Raw genomic sequence first — 27,618 nt, forward strand, 5'->3', positions numbered from 1 at the left:
GTGACCCGACATGGATCTGGGAGGAGGGCAGCAGGCCTATCAGGGAGAAGAAAAAAGTTCTACCTCCACTTAGCGGAAGTGGGGGAAAACAAGAAAGGCAGTATGTAGCGGAGGTAGCAAGGCTTACAAGAGGAAGATGAAATGAGTGGTTGAGAAACGTGCACCAAAAAAAAAAAAGTGAGTCACTACTCTTGTTGCCAGTTACATGACAGGCCAGCAAGTGAGTCTGTTCAGTCTCCTGTGACAGAGAATGGTATTGAGAAGGCTCTTTACACACCCCAGTGAGGTTGCTTTGAAAGTAACAAGAGAGAAGAGGGGACTGGAATAATGAATGAGCAGCATGGATAGCTTTCATCTATCTCCTGCATAATTCACAAAATAATTTTCTTCTGGCAACACAAAGCTCCTATTGCAATACCATATTCAAAATAAATGAGACTATATAGCTCTGATGGGTGTCAATATTAAGTCTCAAGTTCCTGCTTAATCCCAAGAAACAAGTGCTCAAGTGACTAGGTATTAAGTTTCAAACAATTTTATCATGAACTTAGTAGGAAGTTTTAAAAAACACATGGAAGAGTTTCTTATCCCGGTTTTGATAGAGTACAGGGTAGCATGAATATGTGTATGGGGAGGGGAGAAAGAAAAATGTGTAGAAAGGTGCACAACATATATGTATAGTATGATGAAATTTAACCAGAAACAAAGGAATTTTAGTTTTGCCTCTCTCAGCTAAGCCAAACATCTATTTCAGGTTGAAGATCTAGATTCTGGTCACTCCTCTGGGCATCTGTGTAGATGATGATAGACCCTTTTCAAACATTCAATAAATATTTACTGACCACATGCTATTCTTGAGGCATTTTGCAAGGTGCAGCCCACCAGAATACAACCACTCACTAGAGGCCCACAAAGGAAAACCTCCATTTTTTGGTAGGTAATAATATCCTACCTGCAGTTCTTCAGCAAAATAGCTAGATACAAACACTTCACTTATTATGGTCAGGCGCCTTTTCAAGTCATCCCTTTCAGATATAGTTCTCCAGGGAATGTGAGAACTTAAAAAAAAAAAAAAATGCTCAGTGTAGTTGATGAAAAGGATGAGAAAGTAAGACCAAACTGTAAATGCTATGTTTATTCTTTGGGAGATTTTTTTTTAAAGTTTATTTATCTTTTAATACTTTCAACACCCAACTTGGGGCTTGAACTCACCACCCCGAGATTAAGAGTCACATGTTCTCCTTAATGAGCCAACCAAGCGCCCCAATTCTTGGGGAGATTCTTTTTTTTTTTTTTTTTTTTTTTAAAGATTTTTATTTCTTTGTCAGAGGGACAGAGAGAGAAAGAGAACAGGCAGAGGGAGAAGCAGGCTCCTCACCAAACAAGGAGCCTGACATGGGACTAGATCTAGGACCCTGGGATCATGATCTGAGCCAAAGCCACTTAACTAACTGAGCCACCCAGGTGTCCCTCTTTGGGAAATTCTTAAAACAGCACAAATAGTAATATTTTATCCAAGGGCATAGTGTAAGACTCATTAAAATATGCAGAACAATTTGAAAAAAAAAAAAAAGTCTTCAAGTCAAATACATTATATTAAATAACCAAGAATAAGATGAGCATGGGTTTGTTCTCCAAATCTTAGAATATTGGAAAAGGGGGATTAAACCTTGAGGCTTAGGAAAATGATCTGGATCTTAGTTCCCCAGTGAGTATGAAACCTCTGAAAAGCTGTGGGATATTTCTAAGGCTTAGCTTACTATCTATAAAAAAAAAAAAAAAAAGGCTGGAGTTTTAGCTCTTACAGTCTATGACTACTACATGAATCACTTCTAGAAACCGACTTGAGAAATGAGAAAACCTAGGAAAGACAATTAACTGTACCAATATTTCTAATACATCTGTTACTATACTCCAAGAGTGGATTCTACTACTTTTATGGAAGGCCAGTGTAGCAAGAGAGGAACTGATAATCCTGCAGTCAATTCTACTGCTTAGTAGGTTTTATAAAAAGAAACAAAATAGCAAGACTGCTTCTAGGGTTAAACTTTCCTAAAGTCAATCATGGGATGAACAAGATGCCTGATCTTACTAGCCAAAGAATATCATACTAGAATGCTTTCAGCTCAGTATCCCCATCCACCCTTACTCCCTGGACACTGGAGCACCATAGAAACATTCAGATAGAATTCCCACAGGTAAAGGATCCTTTCCAGAGGCTCTGCCAGGGGATATATAAGTCTTCACAGGCGTCTGAGGGAACTCTTTGGAAATCTGAAGATACACGCAAGTTTATATGAAATGGGTATTTATAAGCAACAAGCTATTTCCTCTTACCACTGACATGACGAAATTTCCATGTTGGCATATATAAAAGCAGAGGATCTCTTCCTAGGACAATTAAATTTTTTCTGTCCTGAATTGTGTATTTTCCTTTTTAGTCATTACATTCTTTCTCTTTTTTCAGCCCTCATACACATTTGCAAGGTGGAGAGTATTTGGAACTAGGTTATTCCTAAAAGGGATAAGTGGTTTTTGCCCCTACACCAGGAATATTTAATACAATGACTATACTTTTAAAATGGCAACAATAAGTCCCCAAGGTCCCAGTAAAAGCATTTAGATCTTTCAGTTTCATTTGCTTCAGTTAAAAGCATCTTCATTTTTGTACGTGAATGTCTGACAGAGTGCTTTGATAACAATACACAAACACTATGAATAAATGGATGAATGGCAAGCTAGCTACATATAAAAAATATCAAAGATTAGATAGTAGGCAGTTTTGAAAAGTAATCCAAAACACATAACATTAATTTTTCAGAGAGTAAAGAGCATTTGCAATATACTTCCATCCTAGAAAGAGCATTTCTGCTCTGCTTAAGGGCCAAATGAACAAGAGATGTCAAAAATGCCATCTTCATTACCTGAGACCTATGCGGAAAGAAGTCTCCTTTCCTGGAGTCTGAATAGGTTTGATCAAAATCACCCACAGCTGTAAGTCCACATTATAAAACCTAATCAAGTCCTCTGTGAACATTGTATCTTAGCAGATACTAATCACTCAGTCAAAGAAAAGTGAAATCACTTTTACCAAGAACACAAGGTCAGGAAAAGATGCTGTGATTGTGCTAAACTCAGAAGCTGCCTCAATACAGGTGTCCTCTTTTAAGCCCTCCGGCTCTCATCCTTTCAAAATGACCACTCCTCCTTCCATCTCAGGCCTCCAAGGCTTGTTCTGCAACTAACCTGACACCTTTCAATACGTTGGAAGCCTCAGGCTCCACCACGCCTTATCCCTACCAGATTTCTACTCTCTTGCGGTTTCGGGCAGCATTTTGGGGGGAGGGGGGAGTGAGAATATATACATATAGTTTTTTTCTCTCTGTCTCACACACATGTCCATGAACGGACAGACCAAGGCTTGGGGCCTAACTCTGTTCCCCTCAACTCTCAAGAGTCCAACCTTGCTCTTGGAAGGGCTGGCTCTGCGTTAACCCTTGAGCTTCCACACCCCAACTAGTGCTGGTTCCCGTGGCCCTTTCCTGTTTCTCGCTTCGGCTGTTCGGGCTTTCGGCCGCACAACCTGCTTCCCGTCAGTAGAATTCTTGGATGCTGGGAGCAGGCCTTAGAAGACCCCCCAGGCGACCTCCGGGATCGGAGATGGAGAGGCCCCAGCGTCCCTCCACCGACTCCGGCTCTTTGACTGTCCACGCCCCAAACTCGGTCTTTACCTAGGCTCTGCGACCACCTCGGCCACCCTCCGAGCATCCCGCTCGGCGGCCCAGGCTTTCCCAGCCCCTGCTTCCGGGCTTTCCCCGCACTGATGCTTCCGGTGCTCGGCCTCTCCGCCGAGCCGGCCCCACCGGCCCGCGCCGCGGCCCCCGCCCCGGCCCCGGCCCTCCGCGCCGCTCGCTCGCGGACTCTCACCGCTCGAAGAGCAGCCGCACGGAGAATATGCCCGCCGCCACTGGGAATGCGGAGAAGACGTGCCGCGCGCGCGGGTAGCCGTAGCCTTCGCCCGGCCCCTCAAGGTCGGCCCAGCTCACGTTCTGAGGCAGCCAGAAGCGTTCGCTCCACAGCCAGCCCCACAGCAGGCCCAGGGCTCCAGCCGCCGCTGTCGCCATCTTACGCCCGCCCCGCGGCCGCCGCCGCCACAGCCTCAGCTGCAGCTTCAGCCAACGGAACCCGCGAGGAGGCGGCCCCGGGGCGGGGCCCGACTGGCAGCCACCCCGTTCCGGCCCCTTCTCGTCCCCGGCAAGTCTCAGCCCGCCTCCTCCGTGGGGCAGGGCCTCTTCACCGCCCATCTCGGCTCCACACCCACCCACCTCCCTGACTGCGGCCCCCGGGGCCGCCTCTCCCTAGGACCCCGCCTCCGGCCTGGCCACGCCTCCGGCCCCGCCCCGCCTCCATCCCGTCCCGCGGGCCTTGAGCTCTGCCCCCGCCCATTTTTGCCAAGGATTTCGGCCACTCTTCCCCTTCTTCACTGTCCTCCAGCCATGGCCACACCCCTATTTCAGGCCTAGCTCCCTGAAGGGGACGCTCCTTCGTCTCCGCCCAGGCGTTCCAAAGGCTGTTCCCGCTTCGAGGCAGCCCGTACCTACATCTCTGCCCCCAGCCCCAATCACTGGGGCCTATCTCTTCTCAGGTCCGCCTAAACTCTACCCACCTGTAGCGTTTTGTGCTCCCAACTTTTTACCTTCCTTCGTGTCTTTCCATGATCTCAATTCCCTTTCCCTGTTTTATCTCTTAAAATGGACTTTTGAAAATCCTTTTATTTTTCTCATGGGTAAAAGGAAATTGAAGATATCCAAAGGATATTATCCAAAGAATAATACAAAGGAAAAAAATAAATAAATGATGGCCAATATTTAAGGAGAGTGACTGTGCCAGGTACTGAACATTTTACACCAGTTATTTAACGCTATCATCCCATGAAGTATTTACTATTTTACCGATGGGTAAATTGAGGTCCAGAGGGGTTAAGCAGCTTTCCCAAGGTTATATAGAATCGTGTAGACCTGGGCTTCCCATCTAGAGAGTTTTTAGACTCTGGAACCCTGAGCCCTTGTCTTACAACCCTTCTTAATATTAGGTTTGCGCATTAAATATTTAACTCTTTTGTGGATCCACATAAACAAGAAGGGGAGCCATAAACAAGAAAACTTCAAAAAGCTAAAATTCAAAATTGTCCCTCAACTGCTGGAGATTCCTGAACCCTGAGTGCAGTCTGTTTAAACCCTAAACTCAGCTGTTAGGTTAATTACCACAGGCTAACTAGAATGATCTGAAAAGAAGATTAAAAGAACTGAATCTCTACCTCTTGTTCAAGGACAGATAAAGTAACTTTGTAACTAGTAAGGCATGCTTACACCAGAAGCTAAGAGTTTCAGGGGAGAGGAAGAAAGTGGTGGGAGGGTAAGGGAACCATCCTAAAGTTGACTAGGTTTGCTTTAGCTCAGTGGTTCTCAAACTTGAGGTACCACAGCTTGGATCTTAGCTTGTCCCATCTCTCACATGGAGAGTTTGCTAAAAGTTTTCTGGACCCCATCCATAGAAATTCTGATTCAGGAGGTGAGTCAGGGTGGGGCCTATGATTTATATTTCTCATTTCTAATAAACTCATAGGCAATGCCACTGCAGCTGGTCTGAGAACCACTGCCTAGAGCCATTTTTGTTTCAACGCAGCAATAGTTTACTGGTAATTACCCTCTATTCAAGGTACATTTTAAAAAGGTAAACTTGGGGCACCTGGGTGGCTCAGTGGGTTAAGCATCTGCCATTGACTCAGGTTGTGATCCCAGGGTCCTGGGATGGAGCCCCACATCAGGCTCCCTGTTCTGCAGGAGGCCTGCTTCTCCCTCTCCCTCTGCCTGCTGTTTCCCCTGCTTGTGCACACTCTTGTCAAATAAATAAATCTTAAAATAAAATAGTAAACTCTCCTTCATCCCATGGGATTTCAAGTCAGAGTCCCAAGGAACAAAGAACATACTAACTTGGCATGCAGGAACTAGCACACAGTAATCTTGGTCTCAAGGTCTATCCCCCCCAAACCACATTTGTACCATTTATCAACCTCTTGGCTGTTAGAAAATATATAGTTGACGAAATATGTAATGAGAGCAAACTTTGTACAGCTTTCACGTTCAGCAGTGATCCAACGAGCAAGCTAGTGGAAGGAATTAAGTTGGCCCTATAGTAGTCATGAAGAGTCTCCTTAACTATCTCAGGTCCCAAGCTGGCCCCTTTTCTTGCTTCACCAAGAGAAAAGCACATCATCGGGGTGCCTGGGTGGCTCAGTGGGTTAAAGCCTCTGCCTTCGGCTCAGGTCATGATCTCAGGGTCCTAGGATTGAGCCCCGCATCGGGCTCTCTGCTGGGTGGAGAGCCTGCTTTCTCCTCTCTCTCTGCCTACTTCTGATCTGTCTGTCAAGTAAATAAATAAAATCTTAAAAAACATATTAAAAAAAAAAGAACAGCCTTTTATTATATTGTTATGGAGCTAATCCTTGTTTCTACTCTCTGTACCTATGTCTATCTTAGCCCTTGAAAGACAAAGAAAATGGTTCTTCTAAAATTAATCTCAGTCCCTGCATATCTGATTTACGGTGACATATTCAGCTAATACCCATAGGTGCTGGCCATAGACACATTGACTTTTTTGTATAAAATCAGTAGATTCGTTGAGTACTATGTGGATGGGCTGGAGTATCAGTGAGTCACACAGTAAACGTAGCTAAAATCAAGCCAGGGTTTGATATTTTATGGATGTCATCCTGGTTTAATGTTGAGTAAACAGGGCTTCCTAAATGACTTCAGCCTGTGATGGGGTCAAGAGCAGAAAATAGAACCTTGCCATCCATTTGGAAGACCAGGCAAGACCCTGGACCATGCAGTAAGTGACCATGGAAAAATGTCACAGATGACTCAAAAAGCATGCCCAAGATAATTCACACTCCCATACTTCCATTAAAAAAAAAAAAAAAGTGTTGGGTGGCCCAGTCAGTTAAGTGTCTGCCTTCAGCTCAGGTCATGATCCCCGGGTCATGGAATCGAGCCCCACATTGAGCTCCCTGCTCAGTGGGGAGTCTGCTCCCCCTGTTTGTGCTCTCTCTCTTTCAAATGAATAAATAAATGATACTAAAAAAAAAAAAAGTGCTTTAACTATTGGGGCAGTTGCCTCTAGTGGAAAGGAAATCAAACAACTAACTATTCCTCTGCCCAGAGTGGAAAACACAGATATCTTCAAGGAGAGGCCTTTGGAAATTCCCTTTAGCATGTTAGGTATAATTGCAAGGTGAATTGTTAAATGTTGAGTACAATGAATAATAAAAAACCACTAACCGATTTTGAATGCCTAAAACAAACAGCTCATTTTGAATGTACACACGAATTTTCTTGACAAGTTGCCCTCAATTTTTAAGAAAAATTTGTCCTTTAGAGCAGATGAGCACCCATGATCGACCCAACACCACCACCTAGCGGTGAGATATACTCATAACACTTATCTTCACTTAAAATGCACCAGACCCATTTGCTTTTTCTTTCCAAACCACTCAAGTAAAAGGAGGTCCTGGGAGACTGTCACAACGTAAAATAAAAATTGGAAAAGAACACTGAAAAGTTCAAATGTAAATTAAAAGCTTTATTGAATAAAAATGTTTCAGACTAAGCAAGACTGTAAGAAAGCAGAATATTTTACATCTCTAAAAAATATTAGATAGAGCTAAATCTCTAAAAAGGGAGTACAAAGAAAAGTCTGTAGCTTAAAATACCTCTCTCCCCCACATAGATTTCGAATATCAATTATGTACAACAGATGTACTCAAGTTTATAATGGTCTGAAACTTAACTACTAGAAAACCATCTTCCCGAAAAAGGCCTATAGTTGGTTTAATTGCACCCTGGAAATACTGTTTGCCATAAAAATCAATACATTTCAGAGCTGGTAAATATTAAAATAAGAACTAGTGTCCCAGAAAGGGGATATAAGAAGTGGAATATCAGGTCTGGAAGTCTGGGCTCAAGCGGTTTAAGGCAGTTTTTTCTGTTATTTCCTTTAAACTCCTCACTTTTGCTTTAACATGCAACATGGCAAACAACAATACAAAAGATCTTATAAAAATATTGCAGCTTTCAGTATATTAGGAGCTGCATAGAGACTACCAAAGAAGAAAGCAATCATTTGGGGTCTAGTCAAACTTCCCTGGCAAATACCAGAGCTTATAGGAGAGACAGTGGATCTCCCCAAGCACCATATGTGCTCAAGTGCCCCCAAAGAATGGTGGTGTTATATCTCAAGAATCCAGTTCAGGATATTATTTAGAGAAAAGGATGCATAGCAATAAATCCCCCGTATCTATCAAAGTAAGAAAATTAACCTAAAAAATGTTTTAAAGATTAAATATTGGATCTCTTAACAGACAAATACTAAATAATTAAATTGGTACTCATTTAAAAATATACAAACTGTGCCCTTTATACTAAAGTGCATTCAGTCATAATGTTTAGGTCTCTAAACCCCTTCTGTACGTTCCCTAATTCCATAGTTGAATTTTTAGTGTAACAATGTGCTTATAATCATCTATTTTTGTAATGCCTTTTGGGAATACAGTGGAGTCTGGACTTATCAGTTGGCATATTCCGCCCCCCTTACCATAAGACCTTAAAGCACTTATGTATATTCTCATTGCTAAAATAGAGGACTTAAGTAATATTATCTCTAGAACTTAGAATTGGTTCACTTAAGCTGCAGTATGGGATATTTTTTTTTAAGAACTCTTCCAAAATTACTTGAATATAAATTAAAGTTCATGCTAAGATATCTGTGTACGTGCATCACTGTGAGAAAGGGCAGAGGCTCACTAACACGAACACAAATTTAAGGCCCAGCACCACTTGTGGTCTGTCATTCCTCATCCTCATCCTCATCCTCATCCTCATCCTCATCCTCATCATAGTACCGATTTCTCTTTATCTGTTCCTCCACAGACAGCTCTTGAACTACTTCTTCCTCCCAGAATCCCACATCCTGGGATTTCTGACTTGGGGTAGTGAATTCCTTCGGGGAGGTATCATCTGCAAAGCTGGACCAATTTGTAGACTTGGGTTCTAGCGGAGACTGCTGCTTGAGGCCTCCTTCATCTTCATCTAAGTTTGCACCATTTTCTGTAAGATTCTCACTCCCCATCTCAAAACTATGATCTTCCTTACTTCTTCCCCCCATCTCCCCTCCTCTAGATTCCTGGTTTTGCCAGGTTGTTTTTCCCACACTACCATTCTTCTCAGAGGTATGGGCATTTTCCACTTGTTTCCTTTCTGCTGTCGCTCCTCCTATCAGCTCCTCACTCTGCTCTGACATGCTCCAGCCTTTCCTTATAGGTGGGGACAAGATTTTTGGGCTCTTGACTGAAGTGGTTCGAAACGAAGCTGCTACGGTGAATGGGCGGCTTCTTTCTTTCAGTGAAGAAGATCGTCTTAGCTTCTTCAGATCCAGATCGACGTCCTCAGGAGCGTCAGGCTTGCTGATTTCATCCTCAGGAGGCCATTTGGGCTTGGATACTTTGATCCCTTCCTCCAAGATACTTCCTGAACTACCAAGTTCAGTGGGAGGCGGCCAGGCAATCTTTAGCTTCTTGGTTTCTGCTGGCTTGTCTTCTTTCTCTGGCTGAGAGGAGGCCTTGGCTTCCATGGTTGCTGTCAGCACACCCACCTTAGCAATGGGGGCATCTTCTACCCCTGGGCTCTGAGGGGTCTCGCCTGCATTTGGAAGCTGGGCAGGTCTCTCCAAAACCCCTTCATTTTCATTTTTGCTTGCCCACAGATCCTTGTGTGGTCTGTGCCCAAAGCCTTCATCGTAGTTGCCTTTAGCTTTAAAGAGCTGATTGAAGTGAGGCTTGCAGTAGATTCTCCCGTGTAAAGATGCATAAGTTCCTAGACTGTTGTTAAAAGAAAAAGAGCATAAAGTTAATAGACCTGTATACTCTTATTTATACTAGCAAGCTGAAATCTGGCAACTGCAGTATTTTCAGAAGATGCTAATATCTTAGAAAATATCTTTAAAAGGACATTGATCAGGGCGCCTGGGTGGCTTGGTGCGTTGGGCCCCTGCCTTCGGCTCAGGTCGTGATCCCGGGGTCCTGGGATCGGGTCCCACATCGGACTCTCTGCTTGGTGGGGTGCCTGCTTCCTCCTCTTGGCCTGCCTCTCTGCCTACTTGTGATCTCTGTCTGTCAAATAAATAAATAAAATCTTTAAAAAAAAAGGACATTGACCACCTAGAATTCTTTACCCACTCCCTTTCAAGCCCATGTGTTTTACTATTCTTATAAAAACATGCTCATTTCTAGGCCTGAACTTTCACAAGACATTCTTTCATGTGGTATATCTTCCTATTTTCAAATGGCTTCACTCCCCTCTGTGAAAACTGTCAAAAAACATTATTTATTCCAAGAAGTCTTCCCTAGATAAGCCCACCTGTCTCTGACCACCCACAGATTTCCTATTTATAATCTGTAACTACTTACAATGATATCCCTTTGTACAAAGTTGGATCATTTTCCTCGTTCCCCTTTTGTGTTATAATTTAAAAGGACATCTCTACAGGAGTAGGTATAATGCCCTGCAAATGGTCTGTTCTCACTAGATGCTAGTGCCTGGATATGGTGAACAGCAGCCCAGTGAGCAGCAGCCAGGAAGGAAATCTACTCTAATATCAGCGCTGGACAGGCCTTTAGAAGATTTGGTGTCTCTCGCAGGGCAACACATTTTAAAGGAGATATAAAAATAATAGCATTTCCACAGAAGAGATTAAAAATTCAGAAACATAGAAAAATATGCTTTGGGGGCACCTGGGTGGCTCAGTGGGTTAAGCCTCTGCCTTCGGCTCAGGTCATGATCTCAGGATTCTGGGGTCGAGCCCCATATCGGGCTCTCTGCTCAGCGGGGAGCCTGCTTCCCCCTCTTTCTCTGTCTACCTGTGATCTCTCTCTCTCTCTCTCTGTCAAATAAATAAATAAATTGGGGCGCCTGGGTGGCTCAGTGGGTTAAGCCTCTGCCTTCAACTCAGGTCATGATCTCAGGGTCCTGGGATCGAGCCCCACATTGGGCTCTCTGCTCGGCAGGGGGCCTGCTTCCCTTTCTCTCTGCCTGCCTCTCTGCCTACTTGTGATCTCTCTGTCAAATAAATAAATAAAATCTTTAATAAATAAATAAATAAATAAATAAATAAAATATTTAAAAAAAAAAGAAAAAAAACAAAAATATGCTTTGGAGAGAAAAAAAATAATACCAGGGGCAGAAAAAGAAACAACGAGAAGAAGTTACAGAGGCACATTTTGGCTCAATAGGAGGGAAAGTTGTGGAGCTAGAGCTATCTTACACTGGAACTAGGTAGCATCTCAGAAGGAATGCTTGCTCTGAAACTAGGTAGTATCTTACAACTAGTTCTAGTACCTAGAACTAGGTAGTATCTTAGAAGGAATGCTTGCTCTGAAAAGAAAGCTGGGGGAAATGGCATCCACTATAGTTACTTATTTCTCTAAGACTCTCTGATTTAAATGAGTTAATATGGAGTATGTCCCCAATCTGTCACATCTCTCTTTTTTTTTTGAAAGATTTTATTTATTTATTTGAGAAAGTGAGCTCGGGCAGGGGTGAGGGGGCAGAGGAGCAGAGGGCAGAGGGACAAGCAGACTCCACGCTGAGCAACTAGCCCGACACGGAGCTCGATCTCACAACTCCGAGATCGTGACCTGAGCCGAAATCAAGATTTGACACCTAACTCACTGAGCCACCAGGCGCCCCAATTTGTAACATTTCTATCCATACCTTGAGTTACATGGAAGAAATTATAATTATTTTCTCAGAAATCAAAGGAAGCAATATATAGAAAAATACATGCTCTTTAAGGTCTATTATTATTGTTATTACCATTTATACAGTTTGGGACATGTAAGGACTTAGACAAGCATACTTTTTTTAAAAAAAGATTCTATTTTAAAAATTTTATTTAAAATTTTAAAAAGATTTTATTTATTTGAGAAAGAGAGAGAGCAAGAGTGGGGTGAGTGACAGGCTCACTCTTGAGCAGGCAAGAAGAAGAAGCAGGCTCTCTGTTGAGCTGGGAGCCTGATATGGAGCACAATCCTGGGATTCCAGGATCATGACCTGAGCCAAAGGCAGACGCTCAACCAACTGAGCCACCCAGGCACCCCTAGAAGTATACTCTTAAGATTTCCTAACTTTATGATTCTGTAAGACCAAAGGAGGATATTCTACTAAATTAAGTCACAGGGGGTTTTACCTGCCACCCATAGTATTTAAGCTCCACATAAATCAAACATGTAAATTTAAATATCAATGTACCAAGAAGTTCCAAACATCACTCTCACTTGATATGAAATACTTGTTACTAAATGGTACTTTTTACTTTCTTCAAGGACCTTTAACAGCATACTCTTGTACAAGAGCTTCTAGTACCAGAGCTCTAAAAGCCAATGACTCCTTCCTGTGGTCCAGCGACACAGAGAGATAGCACACACTAGTTGGCTTACCTAAGTTTGTTGTTGCAGTAGGAACAACGGAAGCAGCTGACATGAAACACCTGCTGGTTGGCCAAGAGACGCTCCATCGGATAGACTGTCTTCTGACATTCCACACAAGTCTCTCTTGCAGGTGTCTGAAACTTCTAGAAGGAAAAGGGTAACATTAGCACAGGCAGGGATGAGTTAGTTCTTCCTCTGCTGAGATGCGCCCTGGTTTTACTTTGTTAGCTAAGGGCTCCCTTACCTGTCCATTCTCATAGGAACACTAAGCCTGTTACGATTCTATCAGCTGACTCTTTAAGGCCAGGAAGCTCTCCTGCATCCCTTTCCCTGACTGGCTGGCTACCCCACATGTAGCAGCCACTGAGGCAGGACTGCAGAGGAAGGCTTGGACAGGCCACCACATACACACAGAAGTACACACAAAATGGTTCCACGGACAAGAAATTAGGAGAAAATGTCATCACACACAGAAGTTTGTTTGATTCAAGTGCCTGGTAAAAGCAGGACAGACTTTTACAAGAACAAATTCGGAAGGGGATAAATTTAAAGGAGAGGAAAAGCACAGGACTTTGGGAATTGGGAAAAGACAATTTGATAAAGCATCTTTTAGTGTTCTCCACTTATAATCTTGACTTAGCATAATATTTTATCCATTAGGCACAATATTTTTAAGTAAGTCAAAACTGACATATAAATGTAATTAATTTTAAAGAGACAAACTATTTCATTAGGACTCCGGAAGAAAGCATAGCTCAACAAAGCTATAGGTTCTTTAAAAAAAAAAAAAGCTATAGGTTCTATAATTTTCTCAGAAACCAATGGAGAGGGGCATCTGGCTGGCACAGGTGGGAGAGCATGAGAACTCTTGATCTCCGGGTTGTGAGTTAGAGCCTCATGTTGGGCATGGAGCCTACTTAAAAAACAAGCAAACAAAACCCCCCAAAAAACAATGGAGAAAACTATTGTAATGGGGAGTGAAAGGTCGTAATAGACTGGGAATTCACAAGTCCGTGAAGGGTGGAATAAGAGCAGGGTGAGCGCAGCTCTTTCAGCTGGTAATCCCAATCCTAAAGAAAATAAAATAGGTCGTATTATAGCACTGATGAAAGTTAAGAATTCCCAAAAGGCAAGTTTTTACTTAAGAAATGGTTACTGGGCTACTAGAGGCTGGGGGTAAGAAGACCCTAGGTATATGTAAATAACTCTTGCTCCAGCAGAAACACCTTTCCACCAAATGCAGGAGCAGCTTGCGTTAAGGTCCTAGGAAGCTCTTACATGCACCTGGGTGGGAGGTGGGGGAAGGGGGCTGGTGGTGCTCTGCAGCCAAGACCTGCATGGTGGTAAATAATGCAAATTAGTTCCAAGGTCCAGGACTTGAATGGTTAAGACAAGCCAAAAATAAACCAGGTTATGGGCAAGATAGAATTTTCATTTAAAAAAAAACTGAAAATAGTTCTGTAAAAAATTCAGACTGCTGGTTCAGTTGCTACATGATTCACCAGGAGGTAAAGCAAAAAATAGGAATCATTTCCCAAATGGATCCGGACAGGAAACAAAAGTAGAAAATGGGCAAAAAAAAAAAAAAAAAGCCATAAAGGGAAATCTCTATAAAAGGGAGTTTAATAATAAAGTTTAGTGGTAAACTCCCAAATAGCACCAAGGGATTGAAGAACAAAGGAAAAGAACTGAATGGAAATGGCTCCTCAACAGCCCCCTTCCATTCCTAAGGTTAGAGCCCTAAAAAGAAAAACTTAAATGTCAAAGACAAGTTCAACCGAGTTTATCAAGCACAAGGGAGGTATTTAAATATGATCAAATATTATTATGACTGAACGCTGTTGGAAGCAATCAGGGCCTTATCTGGAGCTCAGAATTCTTACATGGACACTTCTAACAAGATAGGACTCAGTGGAGATGTCACTGCATAGTTTTAATTAGGTTTTCTCTAAAAAGAACTAGGTCCTTGTCTAGCAAGCAGGAAATACATTAAAATGCAAAATAAAATTTGGGTGTAACAGTACAGTTGACAGCATGGGAGAGACCTGGTGCAGATCACAAGTCACATGATGCAAAAGTCAGAGGCCAAATGTATCTATTTCTCAGATTGAAACTCTTTTTCAGCTCCAGGGCAGTTCCGCATTTTGAGTCCTTGATTTAGGAAGACAGCATTCCTTCTGGGCAGTAAAGACTGAGCAGGAGACAGGAATCTCCCAGGGTCCAAGAGGAGAGGGGTGTCACTGTGCTCACGGGGAATGGAGAGATCTGGAGCCCGCCTTCCATCACACACACACACAGAGGACACACTGAAGGAGGGTGTGGCCCCGGGAACAGAAAGGAGAACCTGAGAGAAAGCTGAAAGCTGAGCTCACGTTAGGAGGAAAGTGGAAGGCAGGAGCAGAGATTAGGTACCCGAGGAGCAGGAAGCAGAAGCTGCAAGAGACAAACAGGAACCTTCAGTGAATACACAGCATTGGGGGGGCCCTGGGGCGCTTCACTGCCGCTGAGCTGAAACTCAGGTACAGACTCAGATCCAAGAATAAGACCACATTTTCTTGACTTTTCAAGTAATTCTGCTAATTGGGGGCAAAAGCAGTCTCACTCCTGTCTATCTGAGGCTGGAGCCTGGCCCAGCTCAGGAGAGAGAGCTGTTCTGAGTCTTCGCCCACACAAGGAGTGTCTCATTAACCATTCTTTAGTGTCTTACTGCCTCCCACACCTGACCCACAATGGGCCTTCACCCACCCGTGTGAAAAGCCATCCCTCCTTAACATCAAATTAAATTGACTGCTAGCCCAAACACCTGATTAACCACAAGCTTCTAACTAACCAGACCTAGCAGAGGCCCATTATTCCTATCTGATTTTACATAGACCTTTTCCAATATTATTTAATGTTTATATCGCAGCTGCCCAAGGGCTTTCCAGTTTCATAAAGTCAAGAGGATCCCAATCTGGTAATATGCCAAATCAGAGTGGCGGCGTCTGTGCCTTCCCTTTACTTCCTCTGTCCCGGGCTCTCAGCCACTTTTCTGTAATTGCCCCCATGTCTATTCAGACGACAGGAAGCAGAGTCAGTGCCCAAAAATCTCTACCATTATGGCAGGCCTGGCAAATATCCTGCCCATGCCTTCATGGTATGCTCGGACTTGGCACGGCCACATTGAAAACACTGCCAGTATTAGAATTTTAGACATTACTTTTTATCTTTAAAATATATTTTTTCCCTAGGTCAGATGTTTTTCATCTCTCCTCCCTCACTCTTTTTCACGTGTAGAAACGACAGCACTGTTCCTTATCAAAGCTCCCACGGTCAGTAACAGAATTAAAATTAAAACTCAGAACTCTTGATTCACAAACCAATAGAGCATTTTCTAAATTGTCCTGGCATGCTGATTTTCCATAACTAAAGGAAACTCTCTGGGGAGGAGAGCAGATGCTAACCCAAATGAAAATAATCTCCCTCTAGCAGTTTGAACCAAACTATAGTCCTCACTTTGTTTCAAATTCAAATATGTAGATAGTATCTCTGGATGGAAGTAATATTTACATAACTGATGTACATAACACTGTCATGTCTTTCCCATATGAGGGATCTTATATGGGATCTCTGTTGATCAGCATCTATGCAAAGCTATTTTTCTAATAAATGTGTATGGCTTCCCCTATGTTCTTTCACCCCCTTATGTTATACACCTATTTCAGTTTAATGAAAGCTCTAGTTTGGAAATTATAGATACGTTTATATTTATATGTATATGTTATATATATAAACAACATACATATATACAGGGGGAGACTTGGCAAGAGTCAGTGAAGCTAACTAGCCTTTGGACATGGTGAAATTAGAAGAAAATTCTCTATTGATGTCAGGCTTCCATTCCTCAGAACACCACAAAATGCCTTTCATTCCCTCCTTTCCCATCTGTGCAAAATATCTAGGTAATTAAACTGAAATTCTTCATATATAGTAAATGGATGGGCCAGCTCTGTGCAGCCTTAACCCTTCCCCATGGCTTTCCGTGAAACTCTTTTTGACAGCATTTTGGAGATACTCCCGCCTTAAACAGACTACTCTACATGTGGAGGAAAGGTTTGTGTTCTGATAAAGCAAGAATAAAGGAGGTAGTAAGAAACGATTCTAGATGTCCTTCCAGCATAATTTTAATAGCTTTGCAAAATAGCATAAAATCTCCTACCCTGTCCATAGAGGAAGGGACAGCCAGCAGGGCACAGACAGGGTGCCAGAGTGTGTCTTCTCATGCAGTCTGCCATGTTTTCTCTCCACATCCTTCAGCAGGATCAATCAAGGAAGCCTTGGCTCTCCTAGTGAGGGCAAGTGGGTATTCCCAGAGCTGGCCACATCTCCTTAAGCTTCTTCCTCCCTATCCTCCAACTCTGGAAACATTTAGGGGATAACTTCTCTCAGTAGAAGGACTTAAAGCCTATGAGACCTCTGAGTAGAAAGTTCCTGATCTTCCTCATAGGGTCCACTGAGCTCTGCTCCCAGACTGTTTTTTTGTTTGTTTGTTTTGTTTTGTTTTGAGAATGAACCTGCAACTTCAATTTCATTAGCACCACATCTCTTCAACTGAGCCATCTAACCAGTGTTCAAAAGACACAAATAAAACTCTTACTTGGAAAGACTAGTATCATTTTATTTTATTTTTTTTACTTTACCAAGCTAAAGTTTGAAACGAATTGAATCTCTACCTCAGATGTCCCATTTTTCAACAAAAGACAGATAGGCACTAAGGAACAGTTTTTCCAGTATGTGTGGGGCCTAGAAATCTATTCTGAGTGAACAAGTTTATTCTGGGCTGTATGTAATTTCCCCAAGTGGAGAAACAACTTCTGTCGCATGGTCTATAGCCGTGAGACCAGTGACGCCAGAAGGTCTTCCTATAAACACTGAAGTGTATATATATACACACTTGCCTTCAGAATGTAAAGGATAAATGTGAGGAGGAGAAAATAAACTACCCTTAGATAAAAGCGGAGATATGATGGAGTCCCATCTGTAATCATTTGAGCTCTGGACCACAGGCAAACACAGGAGCCAGGCCCATTTACTCCAGTCTTTACATAACGTTCAAAACCTGAAGTGTCTGTCTGGTGAACGTAGGCCTGTCTGCATTCTCCTGCTGAGTGTCTGGGGCCAAAGAACAGGGCTGGGTCTCGGACAGGTGCAGGGGGAGCTTCATCTCCACCTCTCCTCATGCCTCATATGCTAGCAAGGACCTAAGTGAGGTGCTCGCTCATTCAGCACTCAGCAGCTGAGACCCTGGAGTCTGAATCAAGGAGAGACCTCAAAACTCCAACCTAGTACCAAGAGGTCTGACCTAGCAGTTGAGGGAGGGAAACAAACCTAGGTTGAGAATTCACAGATCCTCAAGAACAGATTTTAATTTTTAGACAAGCCATGGAATTTCCCTAAGCCCCCAGTCCATGGCCAAGTCAGATTTACTGGCTTGTTCTTGATCCACAACCACAACTCAAGGACTCACATCTGGGCAGGGTCGCTGTTGGAGAAGAAATTAACCCCTCGGCATTTGCTACTTTGTTGGGCTCCAGTTACTGGACAAAGACAGTGCTGATGACAGCATGAGCTGGACTTTAAGGCTGCCAGAAGTGGGGGTCACGCTGAATACAATGGGCAGCTCAATCACTGTAACTCCGTCCTTCCTCCCTTTACCTGCTTTCTCTTTGCTACTTTCTTCACCCTCTGTTCTTCAATCTCATGAATCTGCTCATGAATCTCAGCTTCCCATAAAGCTCTCATTTACATTCTCCACTCTGCCCCTTTCCCTTTTTTAACTCGCCTTTTCAGTCTCAGATTGTCCCTTTTCTCCTTTTGTTCCAAACTGTCCTCTTCTCTTCCTCCTTTTTGTATACTAGAACTTTCCTCAAGGCACCAGTCATGCCCACAATTGAGAGGTACAAGCACAGCTGATGGGTCCAGGAGGTTGGGGCCTGGGGCCGTTACAAACCATCAACACACCAATTCTACCTACTGTAGCCTTTCTTTGAAATGTCAAAACTTTCTAAACAAAACCAACCTACTTAAGAGAGCACCAGAGGAGAAAGACACTAAAGAAGTATGCCTATGTTTGGTTATTAATCCATGTGGCTAAATTCGCACTACATCAGCAAAGCATTTCATTATAACAAGTCAGGTAATGAAGTCTAAAGTAGGTATTGAGTTGTTTTTTGTTAAAATTTTCTTTTATGAGAGTATATATTTATTCATAAATATATGGGAAAAGACTGTTTTTAAAAACTGGTGAATAAAAGGTGGCCAGAGATTGAGTGGCCTAGTAAAGTTTTCTTAGGGCACAAAACTTTTATACATTCCTTAACATCTAGTATTATATATCCTAGTATGAATGTTATTGAACGCCCCATTTTATAGCAAATGGGCTGGCCAACCCCCACTGCAACATTCTTTTTTAAAAGAAGCTAACCACCAATCATGTTACAGTCAAGTTCTTCAGACCAAGGGGCCACTCTCTCTAAGCTGACATGCACATCCCCATCCAATGGGCTGATTTAGTTTAACAGATTTCTTGAATTTCCCATTTTGTGGTCTTTTGCCCATTCACAGATTTATGGACTTGGGCATTTTTTCCCCTCAAAAAAAAAAAAAAAAATTTTTTTTTTAAAATCAATAGATCCCACACCATTTTCTTGAACTTTGGGTTTCCCTAAAACTTTCATGAATTTTCCAGATTTCAAACTGAAGGCTAGTAGTGAACCTCTCCCCTCCTGGCTCAAACATCTGAGCAGAAGAGCAAGATTTCCAGGGTAAGTGACTGGTTTAAGTATGCCCTTATTTGATGTTTTCATCCCCAGGAAAGCAAAAACGGGTTATAATGAACATAATGACATAAGGTACAACGAGCTTTACTAGTAAATCATGTCTAAAGGCTCCGAGAGAAATAGCCACCATACCTTCACCGCTTTGGGAGGGGAATTTTCAGAGAGGCTGGAGGCTCTGGCATCTGGATTTAGTGGCTTGGGATGGACAGGCTGCTGGACCTCACTCTTGAACTGGGAGTTACCTGCTTGAGTTACAAAAGGAAGACATTTTATAATACCTCAAGGGAAGTCTCAGAAATAATTCCTCCCCAAAACAGAAGTTGGACACCAAAGAGAACTTTTCAAAACCAGGAGAACACAGCTCTTCTAATACTAAAAGCTATGCTCTTAAGTTCTCAGCTGCGAGGCTTTCTCACCCTTTGCCACACACTGCAGAAATCCAAATCACCCGATCTATAGAACTTTCTGCCCGTGCTCTCCCTCCTACCCTGTCCCTCCCCTCCCACCCTGATTTGTCATTTTTAAAGCCTGTTTTTAGCACATGATGTAATGAGCACTGGGTATTATGTAAGACTGATGAATCACTAAACTCTACCTCTGAAACTAATAATATGCCATATGTTAATTAACTGAATTAAATTTTTTTTTAAAAGGCTGTTTGTAGATGTTAATGACCTTTTTGGTAGTTAGCATCCCCAATAACTCCTTTTGGGAAGCTTCAACTGAAGTTGGAAAAATGATGGATTGTGAGGGTATAAATTTCCTACTGCACACACAGACATGTGCATGTGTGGGTGTGTGTGTGCAATTTGACACAATCTTTTTGGTCAGTCCTATAACAAATATCTATGAATAGAGATTATGGAAAAAGGCTTCATGAAGCTTTTTTTCATAATCATTGATGTGTCACCTACATAAGTTAATTTTCTGCCAATATAGTCATTGTGTGGAAAACTGAGCAGACACAGAAAAGTGCTACTAAGGAACAATAAAAGAATTCCTTAAAATCTAGAGTTAGGTCAACAAAGTACTAAAAAGTTAAGGCTTATTTTTCAAATATTTTGCAAACCTAGCCAAAACTCAGAAAAATTTCTAGTCCAAGCAAAATGACTGCAAAAGGAATGTTCTTGGATTCAAGCAGCAAATTTCTCTCTGAAATTTTAAGGTACAATTTAATAGATATTTGTTGAATTCATATTTCTATTTTAGTTGCTGAGTTTTCAATGTCTAGTGAAGTAAACCTGGGGAGAAGCTAGAAATCCACATATATATATTTTTTTTAATTTTTTAAGACTTTTTTTACTCATTTATTTGTCAGGTACAGAGACAGAGAGAGAGCACAAGCAGGGGGAGCAGTGGGCAGAGGGAAAAGCAGACTCCCTGCTGAGCAGGGAGCCAGATGTGGGCTCCATCCCAGGACCCTGATCACCACCTGACCCGAAGGCAGACAATTAACTGACTGAGCCACCGAGGCGTCCCAGAAATCCACGTATATCTTAAAAAAAAAAAAAAAAACACTGAAAATCAGAATCAAAAGTGGATATAGTAAAGAATGAAAGGAAAAAAAAAACAAACCAGAAAGGTTTCTGGTTTTGGGAGAAGTGAGGCTTGAAATGGATAAAAAGGTGATAAAATTCAGCACCAACAGGAAAATCTCTAGAATCAGGCTAGAAGGTGGACTGTGGTACACATGTAGATAAGCAGAGAAAGATATTTTTAAAAGAAAAAAATTTTTTTTAAGATTTAATTAATTTATTTATTTATTTGACCCAGAGGGAGAGACAGAGCGAGAGAGAGAACCCAAGCAGGGGGAAAATGAGAGGGAGAAGCAGGCTTCCCACTGAGCAGGGAGCCTGATTTGGGGTTTGATTCCAGGACCCTGGGATCATGACCTGAGCTGAAGGCAGATGCTTAACACCTGAGCCTCCAGGTGCCCCAAGAAAAATATATTTTTAAAAAAGAATGCCAATTCTTTATCCCTGTAAATAAATAAAATCCGTCTTGGCCAAACTCCTGTTAAAATGAAACTTCAAAATTGGTTTTTACAGCTTGAACCCTGAAAAGGTTTGATACAAAAGGCAGGATACTTTCAATGAGAGAAGGACCAAAACTATTCGGTTTGCCCCAAGTTAATCATATTGAGCTTAACTTCTCCCTAAGCCATGGAATGTGTGAAGGGTATGCAAGCATAAGTCCTTAATACCAAGTGAAAGATTTGATCAGCTAAATTGCTGGGTTTAATATGTTGCATTCTCAGCACTGCCAGCAATGGGGACATTCCTAGACCAAATACAGAATACAGAACAAGAACCTCATCCTCCAGATCTAAGAACAAATGCTTACAGGAGTCATCTTCAGCAGGGGTGGAACGGACTGCCAGCCTATTCTCAGTTGCAGAAACCTACAAAAGGGAGGGATTAAGAATCACATTAAAAATAAAAGAGCAAACTGCTGTTAATGCCATAAAAACCTGCTGACTCTAGTCAGTCACTGGCTGCCTAGGGGAAATAACGGGCCCCAGAACAGCTGAGCATTTAAACAAGAGGCAGCAAAATGTCTTTTATGAGGATATTAACATGCCTCTCAATTACAGAGTAACGGGAGAAACAGACTGCACTCAGCTGCCAAAAGTGTGCATCATCTCCCTTTATAAAAGAACTTCTAAACCATATCTTTCTACTGTCAAAAAAAAAAAAAAAAAAAAAGGCAAAACAAAACCTTCTATCACAGAGAACAGAGCTCCTTACCATAGAACTGTAACTCACTCCAAGGCGAGATGAAGTCTTTAAAGTAGGAACTACTCTTACTCCTTTAGCTTTGTAATTCCTTATTTCCCAATCAGTTACATTCTGCTGAAACAAGCTTACAAGTACTGAAGACCTTTTGATAGCCAAAAGGCAAATTGACCAAAACCCCAACCACTGGTATCATCTTCAAGGTTAGTGTTTCTTTTTAATCCCAGTCTCAAAATGGCAGTGCTTAACAAAACGGCAGATCTAGAACTTTTGGGTATCTTCCATCACACTCAATATCATGAAGGCTCAGTAGGTGACCCAATGTGTAGTCTTCATGTAAACGTCTTTCATTCAGATGTCAGGGATTTTATGGCAATGCTGAGTGTTTCTGTCAGGATGTTTAACGTAGTGAAGAAATTTACAATGGAGTTTAAGTCATTGGCTGACTGCACCTGAATTTTTGCATGGTTGTTTTTTCTCATTATTCTCTCTCTCTCTTTTTTTTCTTTTTAAGCAGGCTCCACACCCAACATAGAGCCCAATGCAGGGCTTGAACTCAGGACCCTGAGATCAAGATCCTGAACTGAGATCAGGTGCCACCCAGGTGCCCCCGCTCTGTTTTCACTACAGTAATTCTCTATTGGTAGGGCTTACCAATATAATAATAGTCAACATTTACTGAGTGTTTAGTATGTGCCAACTATTGGAATTGAAGACATTCAAGATCCTTGAACTCAGGACCCTGAGATCAAGATCCTGAACTGAGATCAGGCCACCCAGGTGCCCCCACTCTGTTTTCACTACAGTAATTCTCTATTGGTAGGGCATACCGATATAATAATAGTCAACATTTACTGAGTGTTTAGTATGTGCCAAGTATTGGAATCATCACTTTACATGCATTCTTTCATTTAATGATATGAAAGAAATTATAAGCTCTTCAATTCTTGTTAATTAGTAGGTGCATCCATCCCAGGATGTTCCTCTCACCTCTAATTTTGGTCACCTTGAACCTGCAGGGTAAACTTACTGCCAATCATGACATCATTGCACATGCCCAACCAGCTGACCTCACTGCAGGAACTACCAGGAGAGGGCACGTGAGATTTGCTTCAACATTTTATTAAAGGGAAGCTCAATTTCGTTTACAAGAGGAGAAAGGGAAGAACAATACCCTGACAAAATATTCTATTTCAGAAAGTTCACCCTAGCAGTAATGTCCCTTTGTAACAAGTTGAGTTCAAATAGTTCTTGGGTGTCAGTTAACAAAAGCGAGGCAAATAGCTGAAAGGATAAGAGGCTCTGAAAAATTTTATGAATCTGAAGGCAGTCCCAGCTTTAGGAACCTGCAGTATGTACTTGAAGACTGTGTTCTGTCTTTATCTCCTTTCTTCCCCACCCACGCCTCAATTCATGGTTTAGTTCCACTGATGCCCTTTTAGGCTATAATTACAGTGTTCCAATCCTCCAGTTCAACTCAGAGTTCTAGTTTCAAATCAGTGTGAAGACATTCAAGAAGCAAACACAAAATTAGATTAGGGACAATCCAAGCATTATTTTCTAGATGATCATTTCTCAAACTATGCTCCTGGGATAGATGGGGAGATTTCAGTGCGGGCAGTATTTTTTTCTTAAGTTTCTTTTTTATAATATGTAACATTTTAACTCAGTTATTCTTTAAAAAAAAAAAATTTATATTTAAGTAATCTGTACACCCAACTTGGGGCTTGAACTCACAACCCCGTGACCAAGAGTTGCACATTCCACTCACTGAGCCAGCAAGGCACCCCAACTCAGTTTATTCTTAAGACACGATCTCCCACTTAAAGATACGAAAACCAGGCAGTCTAATAAAGAGAACTCACTTGATACATGCATGGCATGTGACTCTTGGGACTAATGCGTGATCCCACTGTTCCAAGGATATATGTAATTTTAAAAAAAGATTTTATCTATTTATTCATGAGAGACAGAACGGCAGAGGCAGAGGGAGAAGCAGGCTCCTCACTGAGCAAGGAGCCCAAAATGGGACTCAATCCCAGGATTCTGGGATCATGACCTGAGCTGAGGGCAGATGCTTAACCATCTGAGCCACCCACGTGCCCCAGAATATATATAATTTATTGGATGATTTTATGATTACAAAATAGCTGCCAAGTATTTTGTCTTATTATTTCAACATACACTTGTAATATGTTTTTGTAAAATAAAGAGATTTAAATTTTTCTAATTTTTTTTCCCTGTTGTATCATAAGATTCAAATTTTGTAGCCATTAATCTGAGGCCATTTTCCTCTGTGCATACTTTGGTCCAAATGTGTAGTGGATTTCATAAGTTCTTATTGGTGTTCTGTCAATACAGCATGCTTTTTTTTTTTTTTTTAAGATTTTATTTATTTATTTGACAGAGAGAGCATGAGCAGGGGAGAGGAACAAGGGGAGAGAAAGAATGTGGGGCTCGACCCTAGGATCCCAGGATCATGACCTGAGTTGAAGGCAGACACTTAATTGACTGAGCCACCCAGGTGCCCCTATATCATGCTTTTTAAAGTCTCCTATAGTCCAGTAAATTTGACAGCTATTGCTCTTAATCCATTCTAATGATCTCCTCACCTTTTGGAAGAACGGCCTCAAGGGTATCGATATGTGTAACAGAAGCAACGACTCTTCTCCTAAGATTAATCATTGTGACATATTTGAAAGCTCTTTCTTCTCATCTAACTTAACATTTGGATATCATATTGATCAAAAGACAAAAACAAAACAAAACCAAATCTGGGTAATGGACTGGCCAAGAAAATGATAAATTCACCCGTCATAAATGTTGTTACGTACACCAACCAAGCCATTCATCTAATGATAGGTGCGTAAAACATAAATATCATTTGCTTAAAATCTTCCTAAGGTTTTTCACCTCGGCAGGACTCTATCCAAAGTCTCAAGCGTGGCATATAAAGCTTCTCAAGACCTGGCCTGGCCCTCTCCTCCACTTGGCTCTCTCCATTACCTCTATGTGCCCTGGGTCCTAGCCACTGGTTTCCAAACCTCTGTTTGTGTCTGCCTGGAATGCCCTTCTTTCTTTTTACTCAACCTTTCCCTATTCACTTGGTTTCTTCCCACACATTCTTTAGGACTTGGCTCAGATGTCCTTATCAGACACTGCTTTAGGATAGCCAACCTGTTACTCATCTCCCTTCTATTCTGTTAGTTCCCTTGCAGATAAAGACCCCACAGAATGGTTCGTTCTTATTTAGTTTTTAAACTTAGCATTTCCTATGCTTAGCATAGTGCTTTGCTTTCAAAACAGTCTGATGAAAGAATGAACTTGTCTTGCATAAATGTGTTAAATGAAGAATACATGAATTTCTTGAAGATATAACCTCTAATCAAAACAGACTTCTAAAAATCACTTAAGCGCTATACCCTCTGAGCATCTGAGTGAAAGAATTTTCCAGTTAGGTTCATTATTTGGTCCACTATGAGTTGTGGAGTTCCCCAGCTGAAATTATGTGACCTGCAAAAATGACAATCTGTCCTGGCAGCTGTTACCAAATTCCCAGACACTCTGCAGCCTAGAGTTAGAGTGGTTTCTAATTTTAAGCATCTAATTTAGAACACATGCTTCCTTGGCAACTGGACATCAGACTTTTTAACCCACCTTCTCTCCAACCTGATGGGAGATGCAGACCTCAGGATCCGGGGGCACATTCTCCTTTTGCTCCAACTTATGAGCTCTGATTTCACCGCCATTGGCTCTCAAGTCATTCTACAAAATAAAAAGAATCTGTGAACGAAAATAAAAAAAGGTCCCTATTCCACGCTCTTCATAGCACATCCATTAAATAAATTTGGAACGGTAAAAGAAAAGTTCTTTTAAGAAGCCTCGGGTCAAATCAACCCCCTAATTCTCACAAGCAAAACCCGTTGACTAGTGAAATGACAAAAGCGGCTTTGTGGACACACACCTCAGAGTTAAATATTTGTACACTAGTCTAAAACTGGGTGCTCATTAGAATACAGACATATCAACAAAGACACACACAGAAACCAGCCCCAGCACACAATGTTCTTGTGATTCACTCCTCTAGCAGCAGAGCTTGTGGGAATGCAAAGCTTGTGAGTTTTATCAGAAAAGACCATTCTGGAGCAGGGGAAAGGAGATGCCAAGTGCCAATAATTAAGAAAATATACTGACCATATATATAAATGCTCGGCCTGGAAAGAGAGACAGGGATCATGCACACATATAAAAACTGAAATTATATTTAATGACACCATAAAACAACCTTTTTTGGCGAGACTTTCAAAAACATGCTTCTTTTGGCATAAAATTCATACACTGTATTAAAGACATACCTTATTCTACTTCTCAGAACAGAACCTCAACATAAAAAAGCAGGCATTAATATAGTCATAAGGAGTAAGCATAATCACATTTCTTTTCCTTGCAAAGAACACTTGGGGAAAATATTAAAATTAACTTTACCTACTAGATCTAAAATCAATAGAGTGGTAGATGAATATGGACATTTCCTATGTTTAGTTTGCTACCTTTCTGAAAGTCTGGTACCTTTCTGTTCTCCGTGATTCTTTAGGCAGGCAAGAAAACAAGCCACATATGGCCACAGGGCCAGTGTGAGTGGCCTCAATCAGGACCTGGTTGAGATGTGGGATCCCTGACTAAGGGACAAGGCTCTCTCCGGAGGAGCATTCATGAGGGGGAGCTGGGAGCCAATGATTCAGAACCCAACAGGACAGCTGAAGGATTCATTCCTGACTCCATCTTGAAGCCCTGCTTCCAGAATCATGCCGGGGAATGTGCGCCTTGTTACAGCCATCCTCTGTAAGGGGCCTGAGAAATTCTTTTGGGATGAGATAAAATGTACTTTTTACAAGAATTCCTAAAGACTTTTCAACTCTTAGAATTTACAGAGCAGGAGAACTGCAGTGCTGAAACCTTATTAGGAGTTTAAAAAAAAAAAACAAAACCCTCACTGAGCAGGTTTTTCCACTTAGGGAGTCACCTGGTTGGAATGTTTATAGCAGGAGGGCACAGAGAAGGAGCAAAATCTTGAGATGAGGGAAATAAGCTCCAGAGATCACCTGTTTGTTCGATCTCCTGACCTCCTTCTAAGAGAAGTCTAACTTTGCTCACTTTCATGCTGTCGGTGAATAAAAGTGTTCCATTTTACAACCAAGTTATACACACATCATCTCTTCTTTAAAAAAACCACAGTGAAAAATCAGTATGAAATTATTCATTGCCCAGAGATTCAATCTACCAATAAGTACTATTGGAGAAGGAATATTTAATAATGTGAGGAAAAGAAGACTCAATTTCTGGAACACAAGTTATGATTTCTAATAGATACTCATTTCAGTCTGCCTGGGAACAAATAAAATTTAATACTATCATCCAAATTTGTTTAAAAAGAAAAAAACAAAAACATAGGACACCAAGAGATTTGTGGCTTGTATTCTGAATCTCAGAAAGAACAAATGTTTGAGATACATATCTATGCATA

The 27,618-nt window shown here is 41.7% G+C and overlaps 2 protein-coding genes and 1 long non-coding RNA gene across 7 annotated transcripts in view; 1 reads left to right on the forward strand and 2 right to left on the reverse strand.

Moving 5' to 3' along the window:
• Window positions 1-4,363, reverse strand: part of CERS5 (ceramide synthase 5) — a 30,013-nt gene extending 25,650 nt beyond the window's left edge. Inside the window, exon 1 of one of the 2 annotated variants that reach the window (XM_082741312.1) lies at window positions 3,928-4,363. In XM_082741312.1, the coding sequence (XP_082597438.1) occupies window positions 3,928-4,304 (377 nt within the window). In that variant the 5' untranslated portion in view covers window positions 4,305-4,363. The remainder of the gene's footprint in view (window positions 1-3,927) is intronic. The other variant, XM_082741313.1, reaches the window with a different exon arrangement.
• A 3,257-nt stretch (window positions 4,364-7,620) lies between these two features.
• LIMA1 (LIM domain and actin binding 1) overlaps window positions 7,621-27,618 on the reverse strand; it is a 93,799-nt gene continuing 73,801 nt past the window's right edge. For 2 of the 4 annotated variants that reach the window (XM_082741252.1, XM_082741250.1), the window contains exons 7-11: window positions 25,752-25,859; window positions 21,703-21,760; window positions 19,492-19,601; window positions 12,551-12,684; window positions 7,621-9,934 (exon numbers count right to left, since the gene is read on the reverse strand). In XM_082741252.1, coding sequence (XP_082597378.1) covers window positions 8,905-9,934; window positions 12,551-12,684; window positions 19,492-19,601; window positions 21,703-21,760; window positions 25,752-25,859 — 1,440 coding nt within the window. In that variant the 3' untranslated portion in view covers window positions 7,621-8,904. Of the gene's footprint in view, window positions 9,935-12,550; window positions 12,685-19,491; window positions 19,605-21,702; window positions 21,761-25,751; window positions 25,860-27,618 lie in introns of all 4 variants that reach the window. The other 2 variants (XM_082741249.1, XM_082741251.1) reach the window with 1 other exon arrangement.
• LOC309869743 lies at window positions 21,775-27,570 on the forward strand. The gene is made up of 2 exons (XR_014314342.1): window positions 21,775-22,687; window positions 22,866-27,570. It is a non-coding gene; the product is annotated as an uncharacterized lncRNA (long non-coding RNA).

Source organism: Mustela nivalis, assembly GCF_964662115.1.
Source record: "Mustela nivalis genome assembly, chromosome: 7".
NCBI lineage: Eukaryota > Metazoa > Chordata > Mammalia > Carnivora > Mustelidae > Mustela > Mustela nivalis.